The sequence below is a fragment of the Coregonus lavaretus genome (assembly GCF_964263955.1).
Source record: "Coregonus lavaretus genome assembly, chromosome: 19".
NCBI lineage: Eukaryota > Metazoa > Chordata > Actinopteri > Salmoniformes > Salmonidae > Coregonus > Coregonus lavaretus.
This window is the reverse complement of record NC_140006.1, coordinates 10,103,601-10,127,884: the sequence shown is the minus strand read 5'-3', so window position 1 is coordinate 10,127,884 and position 24,284 is coordinate 10,103,601. Positions and strand designations below refer to the sequence as shown.

Genomic DNA, 24,284 nt, shown 5'->3' with positions numbered 1-24,284 from the left:
AGAATTCATGGTTCCATTTATCACAGCAAGTCTTCCAGGTCCTGAAGCAGCAAAACAGGCCCAGACCATCACACTACCACCACCATATTTTACTGTTGGTATGATGTTATTTTTCTGAAATGCGGTGTTACTTTTACGCCAGATGTAATGGGACACACACCTTCCAAAAAGTTCAACTTTTGTCTTGTCAGTCCACAGAGTATTTTCCCAAAGGTCTTGGGGATCATCAATATGTTTTCTGGTAAAAATGAGACGAGCCTTAATGTTATTTTTGCTCAGCAGTGGTTTTCGTCTTGGAACTCTGCCATGCAGGCCATTTTTGCCCAGTCTCTTTCTTATGGTGGAGTCATGAACACTGACCTTAACTGAGGCAAGTGAGGCCTGCAGCTCTTTGGATGTTGTTGTGGGGTCTTTTGTGACCTCTTGGATGAGTCGTCGCTGCGCTCTTGGGGTAATTTTGGTCAGTCGGCCACTCCTGGGAAGGTTCACCACTGTTCCATGTTTTCGCCATTTGTGGATAATGGCCCTCACTGTGGTTCGATGGAGTCCCAAAGCTTTAGAAATGGCTTTATAACCTTTTCCAGACTGATGGATCTCAATTACTTTCTTTCTCATTTGTTCCTGAATTTCTTTGGATCTTGGCATGATGTCTAGCTTTTGAGGATCTTTTGGTCTACTTCACTTTGTCAGGCAGGTCCTATTTAAGTGATTCCTTGATTGAGAACAGGTGTGGCAGTAATTAGGCCTGGGTGTGGCTAGAGGAATTGAACTCAGGTGTGATAAACCACAGTTGAGTTGTGTTATAACAGGGGGGGCAAACACTTTTTCACACAGGGCCATGTAGGTTTGGATTTTTAATGTGTTTGATGATCAGAAACATTTAAGTATGACAAACATGCAAACAAATAACAAATCAGGAAGGGGGCAAACACTTTTTCACACCACTGTAAATAAATCGAAGCTTGACAGGTTACTTGTGTACATACACCTAGGACTGATCATATGCAAATGCTTAAAGACACAATAGGCTAGCCTAACACACTTAATAATGGATGGGAGAAAATGTATTATCATATGTAGTATTGTTCTGATTTTTCAAACAACATGATTGTGCATCTCATCGGTGTATGCATTGAGTCAAAGATTTTGAATTCCTCCCTGCAGCAGTTACTGTACATGTAGGGCCTACTGGTACCCATTTAGGAGACTCACTCATTGGATGAAAGAAACATTATTTTCACGCCACTTCAATACGGAAGTTACTTTTTCGTAGCAGGTTAAGAGACTCGGGAAAAGGTTAGGAAAAAGGTAAGGGTTAGGGAAAATGGTCGCCTAATCTGCTATGAAAATCACTTCGTATCGAAGTACCATGAAACAGTGTGTCCCAATTGGACGAACAGTGGCCTCCACTTCGGTGCTTTAAGTGCCAATGGATTGGGCATGTTGCTAGTTTGTGCACTGTGCAAAGGTAAAATGAGATGTGCAAGGTGTGGTGGGGATCATGAGTATGGAAAATGTGGGCCTGATACTAAAGTTAAATGTTGTAACTGTGACGGAGAACATAGTGCAGCATATGGAGGATGTGAAGTACAACAGAAAGCCATGGAAGCGCAGAGGTACAAAATTACAATCAATGTATCCAATGTGGGGTAGCACTGCTATGGATGTCAATGGTTTAATGGTTGAAGATTTTCTGGAGTGGAGGGGACTAGTTTGTATAAAGGATGGTCGGGGGACATGGGTAAATGTGACTAGAGGTACATCGTCGACGAAAGATAGTTCCTTGGTGGACTGAAGTATGTAATAAGGCCATCACTGATCGTGATAGTGCTTTTAACACTTTCAAGAATAATTAGACATTTGATAGCATGACAGTCTTTCAGAGGAAGATAGCATTGGCTAGGAAAGTCTTTAAGAATTCAAAGAAAGGTGCATGGCGGGAATTCTGTTCTTCTATAGGAAGGGAAACACAATTGGGGGATGTGTGGAAAATGTTAAAGAGGATGATGGGGAAAGGAAAGACAGTACATATACCTGTGTTATCTGAGGAAATGTTATGGCTGTTTCAAACAAAGAAAAAGCAGACGCTCTAGGAATAGTTTTTGCAGCAGTTCATAAAGTTGACAATCTAAGTGATGAATGTAAAAGACTAAGAATGCATGAAGATGTATACCGTAAGACGGAATCACTAGATGCTGAATTCACCATGTTTGATATAACGAGGGCTTTGGAGGGGTGTGGTTGCACTGCTCCGTTGCACTGTGGTGTTGCCTTTTGTGAAGCCTGGTAAAGATCCATCCAGTCCTGCTAGTTATAGACCTATTGCACTTACATCAAATATCTGTACATCAATGGAAAAGTTGATTGTAGGTAGATGTATGTATTATCTGGAACATAGGGGTCTATTAAGTCCATACCAGAGTGGATTCAGAAAAGGAAGGACTACCCTTGATGCATTGGTTACAGTTAGTACTGAGCTGACCAAAGCTTTGGCAACGAAGGAAGTGATGTCAATAGTATATTTTGACATTGAAAAAGTATATGATACAATGTGGAGGGAAGGTCTACTGATTAAATTGAATGGAATGGGTATTAGTGGGAGAATGTACAACTGGATTATGGATTTCTTGTTTGACCGAACCTTCCAGGTCAGGGTGGGATCAGAGTTATCAAGAGAATATGAGGTGGAAAATGGAACTCCACAGGGTAGTGCTATTAGTCCTATTTTATTCACGTTTATGATCGATGATATCTCTGGGGATATCGGACAGGGTATAGGGGCGGCCTTATATGCAGATGATGGTGCCATTTGGAAAAGGGGAAGGAATATTATTTATATAATAGCGAAAATGCAAGGTGCTCTTGCCACATGTTGTTCGCTAACAAAAAGATAAAGGAAGATGTCAGTGTTCGATTATATGGAGAACGAATGGAAAGGGTAACATAATTGAAGTATTTGGGGCTTTGGTTTGATTAAAAGATTAAATGGAGACGTCATATTACATGTATTGAGACTAAATGTAAGAAAGTATAAAATCTTATGAGGACAATAGTTGGGCATGATTGGGAGGCAAATAGGCAATCTTTACTGAATATTTATCATACTTTGATGAGATCGTCCATAGATTATGGGTGCTTTGTATGTGGTTCTGAGGCTTTTACATCGCTGTTGCGCCTTGATAGGATGCAACCGAGGGCACACCGGTTAAGGCTTTACAAGTACATACTGGGGAAATGCCACTATCCCTTAGACGAGTTAAGCTAGTCCAAGTTTTTTGGCTCAGATATTGGGAAAAGGGTTGATGACTATGGACTCAGGGACCTTGTTATAGGGCCATCTGTGGCAATAGGAAATGTGCCACCGTGGTTTTAAACAAGACCACTTGTTGATCTTAACCTGATCAAAGAAAAGAAACAGTGGTGTGAAAAAGATAATGTAGGAAACAATAGTGGATCAATATGTTAGTAATCAGTTTTATTCTTGCCTTGCAATGTATACAGATAATTCAGAGGATCCCATGAACTGGAAGACAGGGCAGGTGTATTTATTCCTGAGTTCGATGTTAATCTATGCAAGAGACTAACAAATGATGTATCTGTATATTCAACAGAAATGGTTGCGAACATTATTGGATTGCAATGGATAGAGGAGGTGCAACCAAAAAGAGTAGTAATATGTTGGGACTCTGCATCAGTTTTGTGTAGTTTAAGATCTGGAAAGTCAGAACGTGAGGATTTATGGTTAGAAATAATGATGCTGTTGTTGGGCTTACAAAGAAATGGTATTGAAATTCAGTTCTGATGGATTCCGGCTCATACAGGAGTTAATGGAAATGATATAGTAGATATAATAGCAAAAATAGCAGTGAAAAATAATATTGTGGATATACAGGTGCAGTTGGGTAGAGGGGAAATTATAACATTGATTCGGAAAAATGGGTTAGATTGCTGGCAGAGACAATGGGATGAAAGTAATAAGGGCATACATTTTTATAGTACAATGAAATCTGTACTGGAGATAGTGTCATATAATGGGAACAGAAGGGACAAAGTTATGTTGTGTAGATTTGATTAGAGCATGCGGGATGGAATTCCTCTTTGAAATTGATAGGGAAACATTGTACTGGAATGTGTAATGACTGTATGGTAGAGGAAACGGTTGAACATGTATTATTATTTTGTGAAATGTATGATGTAGAAAGGGAGAGGTTGTTTGACAGGGTCAGAGAGGTTGGATGGGAATGGGGAGTGGGTGGTATTTTGGGTGGGGGTGATGGGAGTAGTGAGATTTGTAAGGAATTACTTTATTTTCTTAGAAATTCAGGGTTAGTTAAGAGAATAATATAGTGGTATAAATCAGTGGAGGGGGCTGAGGGGAGAACGGCTCATAATAATGGCTGGAACGGTGTCACGTTCGCCGGTAAGAGATGAGGACCAAGGCACAGCGTTGAATGCGAACATATTTATTTATATAATGATCACACGATCAAAAACAACAAAACGATGACGTGACAGTCAATGGTCAAACACAAACCAACACGAACAAGAAACCACAATGAATGAATGCCTAACGGCTACCTAAGTATGACTCCCAATCAGAGACAACGAGCTACAGCCGTCTCCGATTGGGAGCCACCCTGGCCAACATAGATATACAACAACTAGAACCAACACACATGAAAACTCACACCCTGGCTCAACATACTAGAGTCCCCAGAGCCAGGGCGTGACAAACGGGGTATATGGAATGGCATCAAATCAAATCAAAATGTATTTGTTACATGCGCCGAATACTACAGGTGTAGACCTTACCTTCAAATGCTAACTTACAAGCCCTTAACCAACAACGCAGTTCAAGAAATAGAGTTAAGAAAAGATTTACTAAATAAACTAAAGTGAAAAAATTAAATAAAATCTAAAAGTGACACAATCAAATTACATAACAATAATGAGGCTATATACAGGGGGTACCGGTACCGAGTCAATGGCTTGGGGGTAGAAGCTGTTAAGGAGTCTTTTGGTCCTAGCCTTTTGGTACCGCTTGCTGTGTGGTAGCAGAGAAAACAGTCTATAACTTGGTTGACTGGAGTCTTTGACAATTTTTGGGGCCTTCCATTGACACCGCCTAGTATATAGGTCCTGGATGTCAGGAAGCTTGGCCCCAGTGATGTACTGGGTGTCAAGGGCTGATGTAAGTGTGGTGTGGAAGTCAGGCGCAGGACACCGAAGCTTAGTCCAACAAGGTTTACTAGTTAACCACTAGGCAAAAATACAATAAACGGCCTCAAAAACACACAGAGGCGAACGATACGCAAACTGTGCGTAAACTCCAAAATAACAAACAGGGCAAACACGCAGCACTAACTGACATGCGAAAACAACACACAACCTAAACAATACAAAACAGGCAAGTTATAGAACACATAATCAGACACAAACGGACACAGGTGCAATAGACAGACAAAAGCAATCAAACATAGAAACATTCAACGGTGGCAGCTAGTACTCCGGGGACGGCGAACGCCGAAGCCTGCCCGAACAAGGAGGAGGAGCAGCCTCGGCAGAATCCGTGACACTGGGCTGTACGCACTACCCTCTGTAGCGCCTTACGGTCAGATGCCGAGTAGTTGCCATACCAGGTGGTGATGCAACTGGCCAGGATGCTCTCGATGGTGCAGCTGTATAACTTTTTGAGGATCTGGGGACCCATGCCAAATCTTTTCAGTCTCCTGAGGGGCAAAAGGTGTTGTCGTGCCCTCTTCACGACTGTCTTGGTGTGTTTGGACCATGATAGTTCGTTGGTGATGTGGACACCAAGGAACTTGAAACTCACGACCCGCTCCACTTCAGCCCTGTCGATGTTAATGGAGGCCTGTTCGGCCCTCCTTTTCCTATAGTCCACGATCAGCTTCTTTGTCTTGCTCACATTGAGGGAGAGGTTGTTGTCCTGGCACCACACTGCCAGGTCTCTGACCTCCTCCCTATAGGCTGTCTCATTGTTGTCTGTGATCAGGCCTACCACTGTTGTGTCGTCAGCAAACTTAATGATGGTGTTGGAGTCGTGCTTGGCCACGCAGTCGTGGGTGAACAGGGAGTACAGGAGGGGACTAAGCACGAACCCCTGAGGGGCCCCAGTGTTGAGGATCAGCGTGGCGGATGTGTTGTTGCCTACCCTTACCACCTGGGGGCGGCCCGTCAGGAAGTCCAGGATCCAGTTGCAGAGGGAGGTGTTTAGTCCCAGGGTCCTTAGCTTAGTGATGAGCTTTGTGGGCACTATGGTGTTGAACGCTGAGCTTTAGTCAATGAACAGCATTCTCACATAGGTGCTCCTTTTGTCCAGGTGGGAAAGGGCAGTGTGGAGTGCAATTGAGATTGCGTCATCTGTGGATCTGTTCAGTCGGTATGCGAATTGGAGTGGGTCTAGGATTTCCGGCATGATGGTGTTGATGTGAGCCATGACCAGCCTTTCAAAGCACTTCATGGCTACCGAGTGCTATGGGGCGGTAATCATTTAGGCAGGTTACCTTCGCTTTCTTGGGCACAGGGACTATGGTGGTCTGTTTGAAACATGTAGGTATTACAGACTCGGTCAGGGAGAGGTTGAAAATGTCAGTGAAGACACTTGCCAGTTGGTCCGCGCATGCTCTGAGTACACGTCCTGGTAATCCGTCTGGCCCCGTGGCTTTGTGAATGTTGACCTGTTTAAAGGGCTTGCTCACATCGGCTGCGGAGAGCGTGATCACACAGTCATCCAGAACAGCTGGTGCTCTAATGCATGCTTCAGTGTTGCTTGCCTCGAAGCGAGCATAAAAGGTGTTTAGCTTGTCTGGTAGGCTCGCGTCACTGGGCAGCTCGCGGCTGGGATTCCCTTTGTAGTCTGTAATAGTTTTCAAGCCCTGCCACATCCGACGAGCATCAGTGTAGTAGGATTTTATCTTTAGTCCTGTATTGACGCTTTGCCTGTTTGATGGTTCGTCTGAGGGCATAGTGGGATTTCTTATAAGCGTCCGGATTAGTGTCCCGCTCCTTGAAAGCGGCAGCTCTAGCCTTTAGCTCGGTGTGGATGTTGCCTTTAATCCATGTCTTCTGGTTGGGAAATGTATGTACGGTCACTGTGGAGACGACGTCGTCGATGCACTTATTGATGAAGCCGGTGACTGAGGTGGTATAGTCCTCAATGCCATTGGATGTATCCCGGAACATATTCCAGTCTGTGCTAGCAAAACAGTCCTGTAGCGTAGCATCCGTGTCATCTGACCACTTCCATATTGAGCGAGTCACTGGTACTTCCTCCTTTAGTTTTTGCTTGTAAGCAGGAATCAGGATGATAGAATTATGGTCAGATTTGCCAAATGGAGGGTGAGGGAGAGCTTTGTCTGCGTCTCTGTGTGTGGAGTAAAGGTGGTCTAGAGTTTTTCTTCCTCTGGTTGCACATGTGACATGCTGGTAGAAATTAGGTAAAACTGATTTTGCTTGCATTAAAGTCCCCGGCTACTAGGAGCGCCGTTTCTGGATGAGCATTTTCTCGTTTGCTTTGGCCTTATACAGCTCGTTGAGTGCGGTCTTAGTGTCAGCATCAGTTTGTGGTGGTAAATAGATGGCTACGAATAATATAGATGAGAACTCTCTTGGTAAATAGTGTGGTCTACAGCTTATCATGAGGTATTCTACCTCAGGCGAGCAATACCTCGAGACTTCTTTAATATTAGACATCGGGCACCAGCAGTTATTGACAAATAGACACACACCCCCGCCCCTCGTCTTACGAGACGTAGCTGCTCTGTCCTGCCGATGCATGGAGAAGCCAGCCAGCTCTATATTATCCGTGTCATCGTTCAGCCACGTCTCAGTGAAACTTAAGATATTACAGTTTTTAATGTCCCGTTGGTAGGATAGTCTTAATCGTAGATCGTCCAGTTTGTTTTCCAATGACTGCACGTTGGCCAATAATATGGAGGGTAGTGGTGGTTTACCTACTCGTCCGCAAATTCTTACAAGGCACCCCGCCCTCCTCCCCCTTTTTCTCTGTCTTCACGCTGATGACGGGGATTTGGGCCGTCTATCCTTCACGTCGGACTCATTAAAGAAAAAATCTTTGTCCAGTTCGAGGTGAGTAATTGCTGTTCTGATGTCCAGAAGCTATTTTCGGTTATAAGCGACGGTAGCAGCAACATTATTTACAAAATGAGTTACAAACAATGCGAAAAAACTAACAAAATAGCACAGTTGGTTAGGAGCCCGTAAAACGGCAGCCATCTCCTCTGTTGCCAATGGACTCCATTGCATCAAACCATGTGTACCATTCCACTGATTCCGCTCCAGCCATTACCACGAGCCCGTCCTCCCCAATTAAGGTGCCACCAACCTGCTGTGGTATAGATACACTAGGTCGTGACCGGCCTCACACTCCAGTACAGTAGGTGGCGGTGTAAGCAACTGTCAGTTGGTTGCGATCCGACAATAAAAGCTTAAAGAAGAAGAACCGTGTTTGTTCGTCATTGCATTTTACGGTCTTTTCCAGGCAGCGGCTGTTAGGTGCGTGCCATCTTGTCGAAGAATCTCAGCTAGCCAGACAAATAGCTAGAGAAAGTAGGGTTTTGCGGTCCAAAATCTGGTGCTAGGTTATTGTAGAAAATAGTTTATTTACCGTGACTATTGAAGGTTTCATATCGCGTTTTAATGGCGTTATAGTCAGAAGCATCTATTGTGTAAGATAGCTAACGTTAGCAGTTAGCGGCTAATTTCCCGCATTTGTATATCGACAGCGTGGGATCCTCGCATTATGGCCAACAACAATGTCGCCGGGAACCAGCAACAACCACAGGCCGTGAGCAAGATTGGCCCTAACGCTGGAAAACATGGCAACAACTTGCCTCTCTGGGGCAACGAAAAGACTATGAACTTGAACCCTATGGTTCTCACCAACGTGCTCTCATCTCCATATTTCAAGGTTCAACTGTATGAATTGAAAACCTACCATGAGGTGGTGGATGAAATATATTTCAAGGTAACGCCGTCGAGACCCATGTGCTACAAGTCTCGCTAACGTTAGCTAGCTTGCTTTGATATTGTAGCTAGTAGTAGGAGTAGCTAACGTTAGCTAGCTTGCTTTGATATTGTAGCTAGTAGTAGGAGTAGCTAACGTTAGCTAGTTAACTTTGGCTAGCTTCATAGCTAGCTGTTTGAATCAATGATTGGGGAACTAACGTTAGGTAGCTTAAATTTTTCATTGGCAGGTAACGTTAACTAACGCTTGCCTAACGCTACTTTTCCTATTTTATTGTGGCAGTATGTAATTATAATCTCAATGTTCATTCCACGGCTAAACGGACACATTTCTGTTGACACATTTGAGCGGTTTGCTAACGTTAGTTATATACCTAGCTAACAAACCCCACTTGTTGTGTTTTCCTATAGTTAAGTGCACTACTGATAATTGAGAATATTGTGTTGTAAGTAAACTTTGTAGCCAACCTAGTTTACGTTAGATATTTGGCTAGCCAGTCTCGCTAACGTTAGCTTACATAACACTAGCTAGTTATCTTCAAGTTATGTTGACTAGTGAGCGGTAATAAATGCAATACAATACAACATCGTCATAACATATTTGCATGTCATGAGATTTGTCACTTATGGTTTAACTTTATGTTTCTGAGGCAGCCAACAAATGACGTAACCAACGCCACAATGTGATTTTTGCATCATTGGGTCACCATGTTATTTTCTCCCTAGGTGACTCATGTTGAGCCCTGGGAGAAAGGCAGCAGGAAGACTGCGGGACAGACTGGAATGTGCGGAGGGGTAAGTTAGAAAGTACGTGCCTTTTGCCTTCCCCTGTTTCTATCTCCCAGATGCTCCCTGGCATATTTCAAAGGCTGCAACTGGGAGTAAAATCCATGCAAGTTACATCCTGACCAGAGAAGCTAGTCTCTGCCAAATCATGTTCATAAGTGCATCACATACAGTCGGGTCAAATTATTGGCACTCTTGACAAATATGAGCAAAAAAATACCATAAAATAAATAATACAAATACTGAGCTAGCTATATTGTATGCAAAATAAAAAATGAAATTATATGGTTTTATACTAATACAATTGCTCAGAGAAAGAGATTTTGTTTAACAAGTAATCCCTTTTCAAAAAAAGGTAGGGGTAAAAATGATTGGCACCCCTGTTTTCAAAACCGTTCAATAATAAAATATTTTCTGAGATTGGAGAACACATTGGCAGGGATCTCGGACAATTCCTAAATGCAGAATCTTTCCAGATCCTTGATATCCTTTGTCTGTGCTTATAGACTTCCTCCTTCAATTCAAACCACAGGTTTTCAATGGGGTTCAAGTCTGGAGACTGAGATGGCCATTGCAACTTGTTGATTTTGTGGTCAATTAACAATTTCTTTGTGGATGCGTGCTTGGGGTTATTGTATTGCTGGACGATCCACTTGCGGCCACGTTTCAGCCTCCTAGCAGAGGCAACCAGGTTGTTGGCTAAAATATACTGGTACTGGGGGAAGTTAATGATGCCGTTGACCTTAACACGGGCCCCAAGATGAGTGGAAACAAGTGCTGCGTTGGGGTCTGTTTCGGTTCTATTATTAAAAATAATTATGGGGTTTCGATTATTTGACATTTTAAAACGATTCAGGCTTTTTAATGGAAATTCCAAAGCCAAAAATAGTCAATTGCCAAAACATTAAAAATATTCCATTGTCTGTGTCAGGTCCACATAGAAAAATTGGAAATTGCTATGTAACTATAAAATATTTCAGTTGTGTATATTACTTAGTTTTATGTGACTCTTTAATTCCTTAGTCATCATATCTGCTCAGGCAGTAGCAGCCAGACAACCATACATTTTAGTCATTTAGCAGACGCTCTTATCCAGAGTTAGTGAGTGCATACATTTATAATTTTTTCATACTGGCCCCCCGTGGGAATCGAACCCACAACACTGTCTTTAGTCATCCTATTTAGCTAGGCAAGACAGCCCAAGTATGCTGCAGAGCTGACTGACAAAATGTTTACTAGTTTTTGAAAGTATGCCTTATCCCTCTCTCACATCGTTGTGTACATTCCTCTCTCATGCGGCGACGTATGCTGTCTGTGTATCTAACCTAACAGGCGTGAAAGGGGATACCTAGTCAGTTGCACAACTGAATGCATTCAACCGAAATGTCTTCTGCATATAATAATAATATGCCATTTAGTGACGCTTTTATCCAAAGCGACTTACAGTCATGCGTGCATACATTTTTGTGTATGGGTGGTCCCGGGGATCGAACCCACTACCTTGGCGTTACAAGCGCCGTGCTCTACCAGCTGAGCTACAGAGGACCACCATTTAACCCAACCCCTCTGAATCAGGGAGATGCGGGGTCTGCCTTAATTGATGTCCACGTCATCGGCGCCTGGGGAGCAGTTGTTGTTGGGGGTTAACTGCTTTGGTCAAGAATGGCAGATTTTTCCACCTGAACCGGCAACCTTTCAGTTACTGGCCCAATGCAGTGTATCCAAATCCAAGAGCAGGCGCAATGGATTATGGTCGTTGTAGTTGATTACTACATTTCCACGCTGAACTAGGCTGAATATTTGCTTAATGATAACTACAACTCCCTTCAGCCCAGCGTCCCATATACAGGGTGGGAAATTGTACTTTTTGGTCCACAAGTCACTGTGGCAGGTAGATTACAAAATCCATCAGCCACTCTGATTTGTTTTTTGCCGGCCAAAATATTTTCCGCCATATTTCCACCACACAAAAAAACTGAGCCTGCTTTTTTTTCCTCTAAAACAAGAAATGTATTACTAGTAAGAAATAATGGGGTATATTGCTTAATTTATTTACATTTGTGACCTGAGACTATTAACCAATGTATGTTAAATTAAATCCTTTAGATACAATAGTAAAAACAGAAACAGTTCTACAACGGAATATCAAGAATCAACAAAGTACCTGCCCTCTACGCTGACATTTTTTACAAGGAGTACATGATGTCCTCCTATGTAGAAATGTAGAAGCACACAAATACATCTAGGAGAACAATTGAAGTGTGAGTGTTTTAACGATAAGAAATGACGAAGTTCATGAATACACTTTTTTTTTAGGAGTGATCCATGCTCAATCAGGTGCAATCATTAGGTGAGATAAATGTTCAGCTGCGCCTTAAAGGGACAGACCTTTTACTGTGGTAACTTGTGCACGCACTTGTCTGTGATGAGGAAAATGTCTGACTGCGATGTCTTCATAGCAGCATACAGTTGCAGCAAACTCAAACTACATTGAAAAACATGCTAGCGTGTGAACAAAACGATATAACTGGCTAAGAAACACGAGGACAAAGTCAAACTTCAGTGGCCTTGCCAATTCGACCAACATCTACATGTAACCTTTGGATAAAAAAAAGAACTGTTCCCAAGTGCTGTGACCACCCGCCAACATGGCTGGTGAAATAGACATTCTTACCCGGCAAAGACAAAATCTACCCGCATTTGGCGGGTGTTAATTTCCAACCCTGCCCATATAGTTCTTGACTTCATGTCTCTCGTTAAATATTTGATTTCACTCTAGAGAAAAGGCGTAGCCTGATCCCAACAATCCTCCTCCTGCTGGCTTTAGCAGATTCTGCCATTACTCTCCTGAAGTTGCCGGTAATATGCTACACATGGAATCGGCAACTTTTCTCATGTGGAATGCCAATTTATCTTACCATTTCTACCGATCTGCGTGACAGTTATGGTTTTCATATGCACATTTTTATGGAACAGTTTCATTGAATTTATAATACTGTCTTCGTATCTCAATCATTCATGTGGTTAATCAAAATTCTATCTAAATTAATATGATACAAACCTAAAAAGTAACTTCTATTGTCATTGCCAACTATGTAAAAATGGCCTACACAAGCCATTGAGCTCAGGACAGACACAGCTGTAGGCTATTTGCGCAAGGGATAAGAAGTAATCCGGTAGGCCTATTTTATGACGTTTCCACTGGATCGGATCATGACATTTTTCCCTTTTCACGCTGAGTGGTTATCGAAGGAGAGCGAGCTGGAAAGATTTTTCAAAATCATTGAGGAACTGTCATTCTCAATGGATGTTGTTTGAGTTGAAGAACATTACTTTGAGAAGCGCCACAGCTCATTAGTGGTGGTGCGTTAAGCCAATCAGAAATACTACCAGATTCCCAAATGGGCACATTTACAAGCTTACATTTGTGCGCAGGCCAGGTAGCCTATAGTCCTACTTCTATGCGTAGGTGGGTGATTACTCAACATTGACAGGAGTGTGCCAAACAAAAGACAATGACTTAATTGACAACTTGTAAATGGAATGAAATAAACAAACTTGTTTCTCACAAGTGTAGCATAGGTTGTGCACACTGCAAACGTGTCCGCTCTGACAATGAGAATGGTAAAATACTGGAATAATATATTGAATGCATTAACAGCGATTACCTTAACCAAACAAATATTGTAGATTAGAAATGATAGGAATTAACGGTAAATGGGGCGGCAGGTAGCTTAGTGGGTAAGAGCGTTGTGCCAGGAACCGAAGGGTTGTTGGTTCTAATCCCTGAGCCGACTAGGTGAAAAATCTGTCGACGTGCCCTTAAGCAAGGCACTTAACCCTAATTGCTCATGTAAGTCGCTCTGGATAAGAGCGTCTGCTAAATGACCCAAAAAAAAAAATATGTACTGCTGGTGATGTGTGTAATGGGGAATTGATAGACTTAACAATCAAGCGCAAACAGGTCACAGAATGAAGTTATGAAACAATGAATGTGCACAAATTGGCAGGAGAGCGCTTCCTGGAGAGGGACTTGCATTGTAGCCACACTCCCCTTCTTGGGCTGTGCCAATTATTTGGTGCATACAATATAGCTCAATATTTGTATTTCTTTTATACAGTTTTTTTTGTTGCTCATCTTTATCAAGGGGGTCAATAATTTGACCTGACTACATACACGCACGCATCAGTCAGAGCTAGAAAGTTGCCTGTCAGAAGTATTACAATGTAAACATACTTTTAATCTGCATATTTCAAGACATGGCATATGGAGGTTTAGTGAGAGACCCAATGGGCCGGACAATTCTCTTATCACTCATCTTGAAAAAACGTATACTAAAAACAATGGAAAAATCTAGTGATTCGTTATTTAAATAGCATGGATGACTGAGGGAAAAACAAATGGATACAATTTTAAGACCAAGTGGCAAACAATAATGCAGGCACTAGGGATGGGGGCGTGAGCATGTGGGTCTGGGCACATGAGATGTAGTCATTGTTTGTGTGCGTCTAAGTTGTTGTTCATATCTATGTTTGTATATGGAGTGGGGGGGGGGGGAACCAAAACAAGTCTGTAGTTGATGGATGACAATTGAATGCAAGCAACACACTGAACCTTGTTGTGGAGTATGGCTGTGTTGAAAACCCGTAATTGTTCCCTCCAAAACTTAGAGGTCTACTTCAGATATGTTAGGAACACTGGTCCCAAAAATAAAATGTCTGACACATGAACCTCTGTCCTCAGGTGCGTGGGGTCGGGACTGGCGGTATTGTGTCCACAGCCTTCTGCCTGCTGTATAAACTGTTTACCCTCAAGATGACCCGTAAACAGGTGATGGGACTGATCACTCACAACGACTCACCCTACATCAGAGCACTTGGCTTTATGTACATAAGGTACAACTCTTTGTTTAATTTTGGTTTATGTAAAAGACAAATGTTTGCACAGAAGGATTGGACCAATTTTTTTGATTTTTATATATGGCTGAAAATATATTTCACTCGCCATGCCTTAATGTGTTGCAACCTCTTTGAAATGCTCAGCAGTCATTTTGCGGTGTTTAGTTGCATGCATAGACTTACACATAGCATCATTGTATCTGTCCCATTATGGCTTCTGTGAGAGCAAGGGCAGCACCATTGAGGCCATCTCTATTTTGAAGTAGACAATTTTCTTCTACTTCTATGAGTTGACAAACAAACTGAAAGGGTGCCCACTGCCACCTAAAGTTTATTATTTGAACAGGTATAAAGCCAAGGTTGGTAATTTACTGCCACCTGCAGTTATGGAATGTTTCCTCAAGTATAAATCATTGGTTGATCCCCTGTGGTGACCTTGATGGAATTAAAATTATCTCTAGCAAATTTGGTATACACAATGCAACTCAAACAATATTGAAATTGCATCAATGATGTCAATGTTTTCTGCATCTCCCGTTTGGTATGTCTCTTGTGATGTGGTTCACAGCAGCACTGACGGATGTGTTGACATGACAACTGTCAGAGTTTTGAACAACAACGCTTCCCCCCCTTGTTCCATTTTGACTGAAGACCTAGCTATCCAGTAACTAGCGAACACCAGACACAGATGAAAGGGGAAACATAAGTATCTTTGCCATAGGCGAAAACTGAACTTTTATTATATTTGCTGACACCCTGCAGTAACATTTTGGCACCAGTAGAGTAGCTGTATAAACCACGCCCTTCTGCAAACACTCCTTTTCTGACGATGGTTACAAGGCGGTACTTATTTAAATAACATGAGAATATAATGTTACCATTGGTGTATTAAAATGACAGTTGGGGTGATATCCCCTTAATAATCCCACCTCCTGAATCCACATGTTTGACACGAGGGACGGGACCAGTAACTTTATGACAACTTATCAATTAATGTAGAAGCAGTAGTCATTTTTCATACTTTGGCCATCATACTTTGATCTGGTTTTATCCAAATGTCATCAAATTTCATTTTTTACTCCAACCCCCCCCCCCCACAAAAAAAAATCTGTTTAAGCTAGTGATATCTTTTTTTTTGCATGGCCCCGTCTCAATCCACAACATCCGCCGATATCGCACTTCCGCATCTGTGGTTAAAGGTGGCAGTGCTAGACCAGTGTTTGTCAGACCATGAGACATCCCGAAAATCGGTCTTCTCACAAAAACGTCTGTAGTGTCCAAACGGTTTGGCCTACAAAGTATTATGACCACTCTATTGAAAGAAGAGACTGTTTTGCTCTAGGATGCTCACAAGACTCATCTGAAGTCGGTACAGCCTCTTCTGCCAATTCTGTCTGTAGCGTCCGAACGGTTTGGTATTCACACTAATATGACCTCTCTGTGGACAGCTGAGACTCTCGCGAACACGATGGCCTTAGCACGCCACAAGCCTCACGAGTCGTCTGAAGGTCCCTGGTACCAGTAAAAAATATATATGGAAGTATATATGGAGATAGTTTAGTGCCTAAAATGTTTAGGCCTCCTGTAGCTCAGTTGGTAGAGCATGGCGCTTGCAACGCCAGGGTTGTGGGTTCGATTCCCACGGGGGGCCAGTATGAAAAATGTATGCACTCACTAAGTCGCTCTGGATAAGAGCGTCTGCTAAATGAGTAAAATGAAATAAAATATGAGGATAATTAAAAATGGGGGGGGGGAAATGAGAGAATCCTGATCTTTCTTACAGTGCCTTGCAAAAGTATTCATCCCCCTTGGCGTTTTTTCCTATTTTGTTGCATTACAACCTGTAATTTAAATGGATTATCTGGATTTCATGTAATGGACATACACAAAATAGTCCAAATTGGTGAAGTGGAAGGAAAAAAAACTTGTTTCAAAAAATTCTACAAAATAAGGGGGAAAGTGGTGCGTGCATATGTATTCAACCCTTTGCTATGAAGCCCCTAAATAAGATCTGGTGCAACCAATTACCTTCAGAAGTCACATAATTAGTTAAATAAAGTCCAAGGAGCTCTCCAAACAGGTCAGGGACAAGGTTGTGGAGAAGTACAGATCAGGGTTGGGTTATAAAAAAAAATATCTTTAACTTTGAACATCCCACAGAGCAACATTAAATCCATTATTAAAAACTGGAAAGAATATGGCACCAAAACAAACCTGCCAAGAGAGGGCCGCCCACCAAAACTCACAGACCAGGCAAGGAGGGCATTAATCAGAGAGGCAACAAAGGGACCAAATATAACCCTGAAGGAGCTGCAAAGCTCCACAGCAGAGATTGGAGTATCTGTCCATAGGACCACTTTAAGCCGTACACTCCACAGAGCTGGACTTTACAGAAGAGTGGCCAGAAAAAAGCCATTGCTTAAAGGAAACTATAAGCAAACACGTTTGGTGTTCGCCAAAAGGCATGTGGGAGACTCCCCAAACATATGGAAAAAGGTACTCTGGTCAGATGAGACTAAAATTTAGCTTTTTGGCCATCAAGGAAAACGCTATGTCTGGCGCAAACCCAACACCTTTCATCACCCCGGAAACACCAACACCATTTTTTTTTCTCCATCGGCAGGGACTGGGAAACTGGTCAGAATTGAAGGAATGATGGATGGCGCTAAATACAGGGAAATTCTGGAGGGAAACCTGTTTCAGTCTTCCAGAGATTTGAGACTGGGACTAAGGTTCACCTTCCAGCAGGACAATGACCCTAAACGTACTGCTAAAGCAACACTCGAGTGGTTTAAGGGGAAGCATTTAAATGTCTTGGAATGACCTAGTCAAAGCCCAGACCTCAATCCAATGACTTCAAGATTGCTGTACACCAGCGGAACCCATCCAACTTGAAGGAGCTGGAGCAGTTTTGCCTTGAAGAATGGGCAAAAATCCCAGTGGCTAGATGTGCCAAGCTTATAGAGACATACCCCAAGAGACTTGCAGCTGTAATTGCTGCAAAAGGTGGCTCTACAAAGTATTGACTGGGGGGGGGTGAAATAGTTATGCACGCTCAAGTTCTGTTTTTTTGTCTGTCTTGTTTGTTTGACAAATATTTTGTATCTTCAAAGTGCTAGGCATGTTGTGTAAATCAAATGATACAAACCCCCAAAAAAATCTATTTTAATTCCAGGTTGTAAGGCAACAAAATAGGAAAAATGCCAAGGGGGGTGAATACTTTCGCAAGACACTATATCTCTCAGATATGACAGATACGTCAGAACAATCTCCCTTTAGATTTTTTGGGGGACTGTCTGTTCCATGTAGTGAATCTGTCATTCAATGCGTTTCTATTGGCTAATAGCAGTAATGCCAAATTCAATGTTTCATCCATTAATTGGATATTTTTTGATACCTTAAGGGGTCTTCATTCAAAATTGAATAGCTAAGTGATCCTTGGTATGATCATCTTACAACAATTCCATATGTTATCTTAGAACCCCCCCCCCCCCTCCCCCGGCTTAGACTCTAGAGGGTTAACCCATAGGAAGTCCCACTCAGTTGACTACTTAAAAATGGTGAAAGTCCTCAATGGCGCCGCCCATGCTAAACAGGCTTTTGGGCACTCGAGTCCTCTATGGTGGCATTTTTCCGGCTTACACCACTCTGTCGTTCTGCACCCTGAGCAAGACAGTTAACCCACTGTTCCCCGGGCGCCGATGCCGATTTAAGGCAGCCCTCCGCACCTATCTGATTCAGAGGGGTTGTGTTAAATGCGGAAGATACATTTCAGTTGAATGCATTGAGTTGTACAACTGACTAGGTATCCCCCTTACCTGATCTTTCCTGGAATGGAGAGTTACTTTGAGTTTGGTGTTATGTTACGTGTCTTCTCAGAAGAAAATCTGATTCACATACAACACTCTAGTTTTAGATGGTTAACATCAGTGCCAAGTTGCAGGCGGTAGTCCAAGACATCTACATGTGTTATTCAATGGGATGTTCATAATTAAATGCTCATAGTGTGTTGTGTATGTTTCTTTATCCAGATACACCCAGCCCCCTGCTGACCTGGTGGACTGGTATGATGGTTTCATGGATGATGAGGAGGTATGTCCACACGGGTAATACTTTCATGTTTCTCTACCTTTCAGTAACTAGTCTGGCATGATCCAAACTGTTGTCTCTCAGTTCTCTCCTTGTTGTGATGCTCAGAGCTGATTTTTCACCTTTGCCTTCATTTGGCTTAATTGCCCTCCCCCCAGTCACCCTCCCCAAAGTTGGGTAACTAGGTAATTCACTCTGCTGCCTGTTTTTGTCAGGGTAAGTATATTTGACCATAGTCAAATTCTGTTAACTAAAGGCATGCCCAGATGTAATCAGGACTTGTTGCACAAAACTAATTTACAAAACTTGACAACTACACCGAAATGTATAACATGGTTCCTCCCTGGCCCCACCACCTGACAGATCATAGTTTTTGTTTTTTGTGAAAAATTCAAATTGTAACCATTTTAGAAGAAAATACTTTAACACATAAATGCTTTGTTTGCTTCTCTCTGACACACACACCTACTTAGCACAATTTCATAATTTCCTGGGGAGAATCTTGTTATAGATTTATCTTCTCTGTTCACCTTCAATTGGCTGGATAGTGTTTGGCAGACTGTGCAACCAGGCCTACTTTCTTGTTCTGATGCAATATTTTAACCTTACATCCTTTGACAACCTACCTAACTGGCTAATTCCCATGTTCTCTTCTTTAGATGCCCCTTGTGCAGCAGGTGAATTGGATAATGTATCTCTCAGCACTGTTGGTTTGCGTGTGTGAGTGCAAAACAGCTGTTCAGTTCTCTACCCATTCAGACCTGGTCTCTATGTAGCTGGTGTGCACCTACCTACTTATCTACCTCCTCCACTCTGTACTTTCACTGTGGCCGAAGTCTCCCTGGACTGTCGAGGAAGGAGGAAGCACAAAACTTATCTTGAAACCCTTCTTTCTTGACTGTCCACGGATCCATCTCAATTGTTTTGAAGTCGTTTTCTCTCCTTGTTTCACCCCTACCTTTACTACTTATTTTAATGCTAGAGCAGATGGTGGAAAAGAGATCAGGAGAGGAAGCCACTTGACTATTGAGATGCACCCCAGGGTGTTTTCTGTTATTTTAACAACATATACTACATATACTAAAGTATGTGGACACCCCTTCAAATTAGTGGATTTGGCTATTTCAGCCACACCCGTTGCTGACACGTATGAAATCGAGCACACAGCCATGCAATCTCCATAGTCAAACATTGGCAGTAGAATAGCCCGTACTGAAGAGCTCAGTGACTTTCAACGTGGCACTGTCATAGGATGCCACCTTTCCAACAAGTCATTTCATCAAATTTCTGCCCTGCTAGAGCTGCCCTGGTCAACTGTAAGTGTTATTGTGAAGTGGAAATGTCTAGGAGCAACAACAGTTCAGCCGCGAATTGGTAGGCCACAAGCTCACAGAACGGGAGTACTGTAGCACGTAAGAATTGTCTGTCCTCGGTTGCAACACTCACTACCAAGTTCTAAACTGCCTCAGAAAGCAACGTCAGCACAAGAACTGTTAGTCGGGAGCTTCATGAAATGGGTTTCCATGGCTGAGCAGCCACACAAGCCTAAGATCACCATGTGCAATGCCAAGCTTCGGTTGGAGTGGTGTAAAGCTCACTGCCATTGGACTCTGGTGCAGAGGAAACGCGTTCTCTGGCGTGATGAATCACGCTTCACCATCTGGCAGTCCGACGGACGAATCGGGGTTTGGCGGATGCCAGGAGAATGCTACTTGCCCGACTGCATAGTGCCAACTGTAAAGTTTTGTGGGGCTGTTTTTCATGGTTCGGGCTAGGCCCCTTAGTTCCAGTGAAGTGAATCTTAACGCTACAGCATACATTGACATTCTAGACTATTCTGTGCTTCCAACTTTGTGGCAACAGTTTGGGGAAGGCCCTTTCCTGTTTCAGCATGACAATGCCCCCTTGCACAAAGGGAGGTCAATACAGAAATGGTTTGTTGAGATCGGTATGGAAGAACTTCACTGGCCTGTACCTTTTGGGATGAATTGGAAAGCAGACTGCGAGCCAGGCCCAATCGCCCAACATCAGTGCCTGACCTCACTAATGCTCTTGTGGCTGAATGGAAGCAAGTCCCCGCAGCAATGTTCCAACATCTAGTGGAAAGCCTTCCCAGAAGAGTGGAGGCTGTTATAGCAGCAAAGGGACCAACTCCATATTAATGCCCATGATTTTGGAATGAGATGTTTGATAAGCACGTGTCCACATACTTTTGGTCATGTAGTGTATCTTTGTAAGAGAGCTCAGTCTAAGTACAGACTCTTGAGGACAGCTAGACAGATTAGATGAAAAACTATTTTTCCATTTCCCTACTATTATTTCCTATAGTATCAGGCACTAAGCTAAATTTTTATGCAAACACATAATGATATGTGAGCATATTAAGCTAGATGAAAACAGAGGTGAAGGTTCAGTACATGGTCATCACAAATTTATATTTTATTTCTAATTGAGTGATGCAAGCGTTAAAAACCAGGGACTAGGAAGATAATCCTGTAAATCGCTCTGGATAGGAGTGTCTGCTAAATGCCAAAAATGTAAATGAATAAATAGGATTATAAATACAATCAATGTCTTTTGTACTTCTGTTTGCATCTGAGTGTGTTAATAAGGTTTGAATACCTCCACCCCCGTCCCCCCCTATGTTCTCAGGAGCTGGATGTGAAGGCCGGAGGAGGCTGCGTTATGACCATCGGAGAGATGGTCCGGTCATTCCTCACCAAGCTGGAGTGGTTCTCCACACTCTTTCCACGCATCCCGGTGCCCGTGCAGAAGATGATCGACACGCAGATGAAGGCAAGGCCCCGGAAGGTTCCCGAGAAGGTAGAGGAGCCGGAGAAACCACCAACAGAGGAGGGGCGGGCAACAGAGGGCCGTAGACGCTCCAGGTAGGAAATGGAGAGCAGCCATTACAGATAATATTATGTTGATCACATCTGGCAATGAGAGGGATTGTGATAATGCAGCTGAAATTTTGTTTTGTTTCTACATGTCTCTGGTCAGGAGCCCCAGACGGACCCCGAGCCCCAGGAGGTCTCCCAAACGGTCGAGGAGCAGGAGCCACCACCGCGAACGAGAGCGCCATGGCCCCAGTTTCGACCGAGAGCTGGAGAGGGAACGCGACCGCCAGAGGAAAGAGCGGGACACTAAGGACGGGGACAGGAAAGGAGGAGACCGGGAGAGAGGAGGCGAGAGGGAGAGGCGTCGGTCCCGGAGTGCCGACCGTACCCAGGAACGCCGGGAACGTCGCAGGAGCTGCAGCGTGAGTCGGGACCGCAAGGGAGAGCGGAAAGACAGGGAGAAAGATGGGCAGGGGGGCGGGGAGAATGACAGGAGGAAGGACAGGGAGTACCATAAAGACGGGGGCAGCGAGAGGGAGAGGTCCAAGGACAAGAGGAGCAAGGGAGAGACGGAGGACAGGAGAAAAAAAGAAGAGAGGGATGAGAGGAGGGGTCACAAGAAGGCCAAGCGCTCCAGTCGGAGTGCAAGCAGGGAAAAGAGACACAAGGATAAGTCCAAGAAGAGAGAAGTCCAAGAAGAGAGCGGGGGCAGGGCCGAGGTAAGGGAGGAGAAGGAGAAGAGCAGGAAGAGGGAGCGCAGCCAGGAGAGGGAGGAGGTGCAGCGCTCGCACAAACACAGCCGCAGCAAAGAGCTGGGCCATCGGCCACGAGAGCCCAGCAATGGGAAAGACCACAGGAAACACGTGGAGCGCAGGACGAGCCAGAGCACAGAGCGAACTAGTGCCGATCCCCCCTAGCGCCAGTCACAACTCTCCCTCCATCCTTTCTCTTCCTTTAATTTTTTTTAACTTGATTGTGTAGTCTGTCACTTGTTTAAAAAAAACATTAGCACAAAACCACCTTGACTTGTCTTTGGCCAGTGTGACGTTGCTTTATGTAGATCTTTCTCTCTCTCTGCCTTTCTCATCCCTTTCTAGACCAGCGTTACTCTTCTCTCTCTCAAAAAAAAAAAAGCCTTTCAATCTTTATGGTTCTTTTTTTTCCTCTCTGGAAAGTTCCAAATTGCTTTGTACATATGGGTCTGAGAATGTTTTAAATCCTACAGAGCAACCTCCAAAGGTGAATTTGTACTACGCACTGAGCCGTGCTGAAATTGTGCTGTTTGGGTAATTGCTCTGTTGCAATTTGTTTTCTAATAAAATGACTTATGAAAGGAGAACGCTGTGTGGGGTAATTCTGATTGTGTTTATGTTGATACTGTAATTCCTAACGCAGACCACTACAAATCTAACAGGCTCCGCTGTGCAGCTAACAGCATCACTTCCTCCACTGTACCCTGTTCGTACCACGACTCAAACTTTACGACGTACAAACCCATTGAGCCATTGAAAAGGTTCCGATTTAATCGGCACCATTGGCAATGTTTTGATCTGTGGGTGAGTTTCTGGCACGATCTCACTCAGTTACATTTATTTATTTACACAAGTACTCTTAAGAGCACATCCAGAGTAATTACCCTGGCTACCACGTTATGAAGGGCATCATAACCCATTTTTGTGCATTGTCCCAGTCAGAAATAAACCATTCAAGTACTAGATCTACAATGAAAGGGGATTATTGGAGTACCTTAATTTGTATATTTTTAATTTGTACAGAATGTTTGAAACAAGGCAACAGTAAACATGTTGTCCCCCACAATTTTATTTAATTGTTTTATCCCCCACGAATGATGCAGCGCCCCCCTTCGGCCAATTGAGATCCCGTGACTAACAAGTTTCAGTTATGTGTGACCACAGATTATCCATTATATTGACCAGATACTCATGTGGTCGCCCTAACAATGAAAATAAATGGCTTAAAAAATGGAAGGCAGTTAGCCTGGGTACCAGTCCAGGGCTTGACATTCAAGTAAATTTGCCAGTGGCACACCGGACCCAGTACCAAGTGAAAACGAATGAGGAAATTACTAGCGTGGGTCAAAATCACAGGAAAGCAAGTTACGCACGCAGAATTTCAATCGTGGGTGAGTACTTTAAATTATAGCCAACCATAAAATTTGATAGGAAAACAAATAAAACCATCCCCCCTCAATGTAATATTTCCATCCAGAAATGAGCCCAATAACATTGATGAAAAGCAGGCAGGTGTGCTATTTTAGCAATAAGCATCATCACCTGTCTGATGCAGCATGGTGGCTACATGGCTGAAGCCTGGGGTTGCTCCTCTGCTTTGTTTACCCCAAAGGGCTAATCATTAGCTAGATCAGACTCTAAGTATGATCTTGTTGCTTGTTTAATGTCCCCCCCAAAAAAACACTGGCACTAATAAAATCAGGATTTGAAGACAATGGGGGTTTAGCCCAACACCAGTAGGGGGTCTGGGGGCATTCTTCCCCAGCAAAGAAAAAGGAATTAAACCGTTAAATGCATGACTTTAGTGCACTTTGAGATGAACATTGTGAGATTTTATATTTTTCAGGTAACTTGCCCCTTCCCACCTGCCACAGCAGACACTGCCAGTACTCAATTAGAGTTGATATCTCTA

The 24,284-nt window shown here is 43.2% G+C and overlaps 1 protein-coding gene across 2 annotated transcripts; it reads left to right on the top strand.

Annotated features, from left to right (window-relative positions):
* The first annotated feature begins 8,497 nt into the window (after positions 1-8,497).
* Positions 8,498-22,959, top strand: LOC311146154 (uncharacterized protein). Of its 2 annotated transcripts, none has more exons than XM_084182638.1 (6): positions 8,498-9,007; positions 9,733-9,801; positions 14,537-14,688; positions 18,723-18,783; positions 21,433-21,668; positions 21,784-22,959. In XM_084182638.1, exons 1-6 carry the CDS (start codon positions 8,783-8,785, stop codon positions 22,535-22,537), a joined length of 1,497 nt encoding a protein of 498 aa, XP_084038764.1. In that variant the 5' UTR covers positions 8,498-8,782; the 3' UTR covers positions 22,538-22,959. The 2 variants fall into 2 exon arrangements, with proteins under 2 accessions (XP_084038764.1, XP_084038765.1); XM_084182639.1 differs by having other exon boundaries at positions 9,733-9,813.
* The last annotated feature ends 1,325 nt before the right edge of the window (positions 22,960-24,284 follow it).

Coding starts and splice junctions, on each gene's coding strand:
- LOC311146154 (XM_084182638.1), top strand. CDS start 8,783: ATGGCCAACAACAATGTCGCCGGGAACCAGCAACAACCACAGGCCGTG. Junction 9,008..9,732: donor TGGATGAAATATATTTCAAG/GTAACGCCGTCG, acceptor TTTTCTCCCTAG/GTGACTCATGTTGAGCCCTG. Junction 9,802..14,536: donor AGACTGGAATGTGCGGAGGG/GTAAGTTAGAAA, acceptor CTCTGTCCTCAG/GTGCGTGGGGTCGGGACTGG.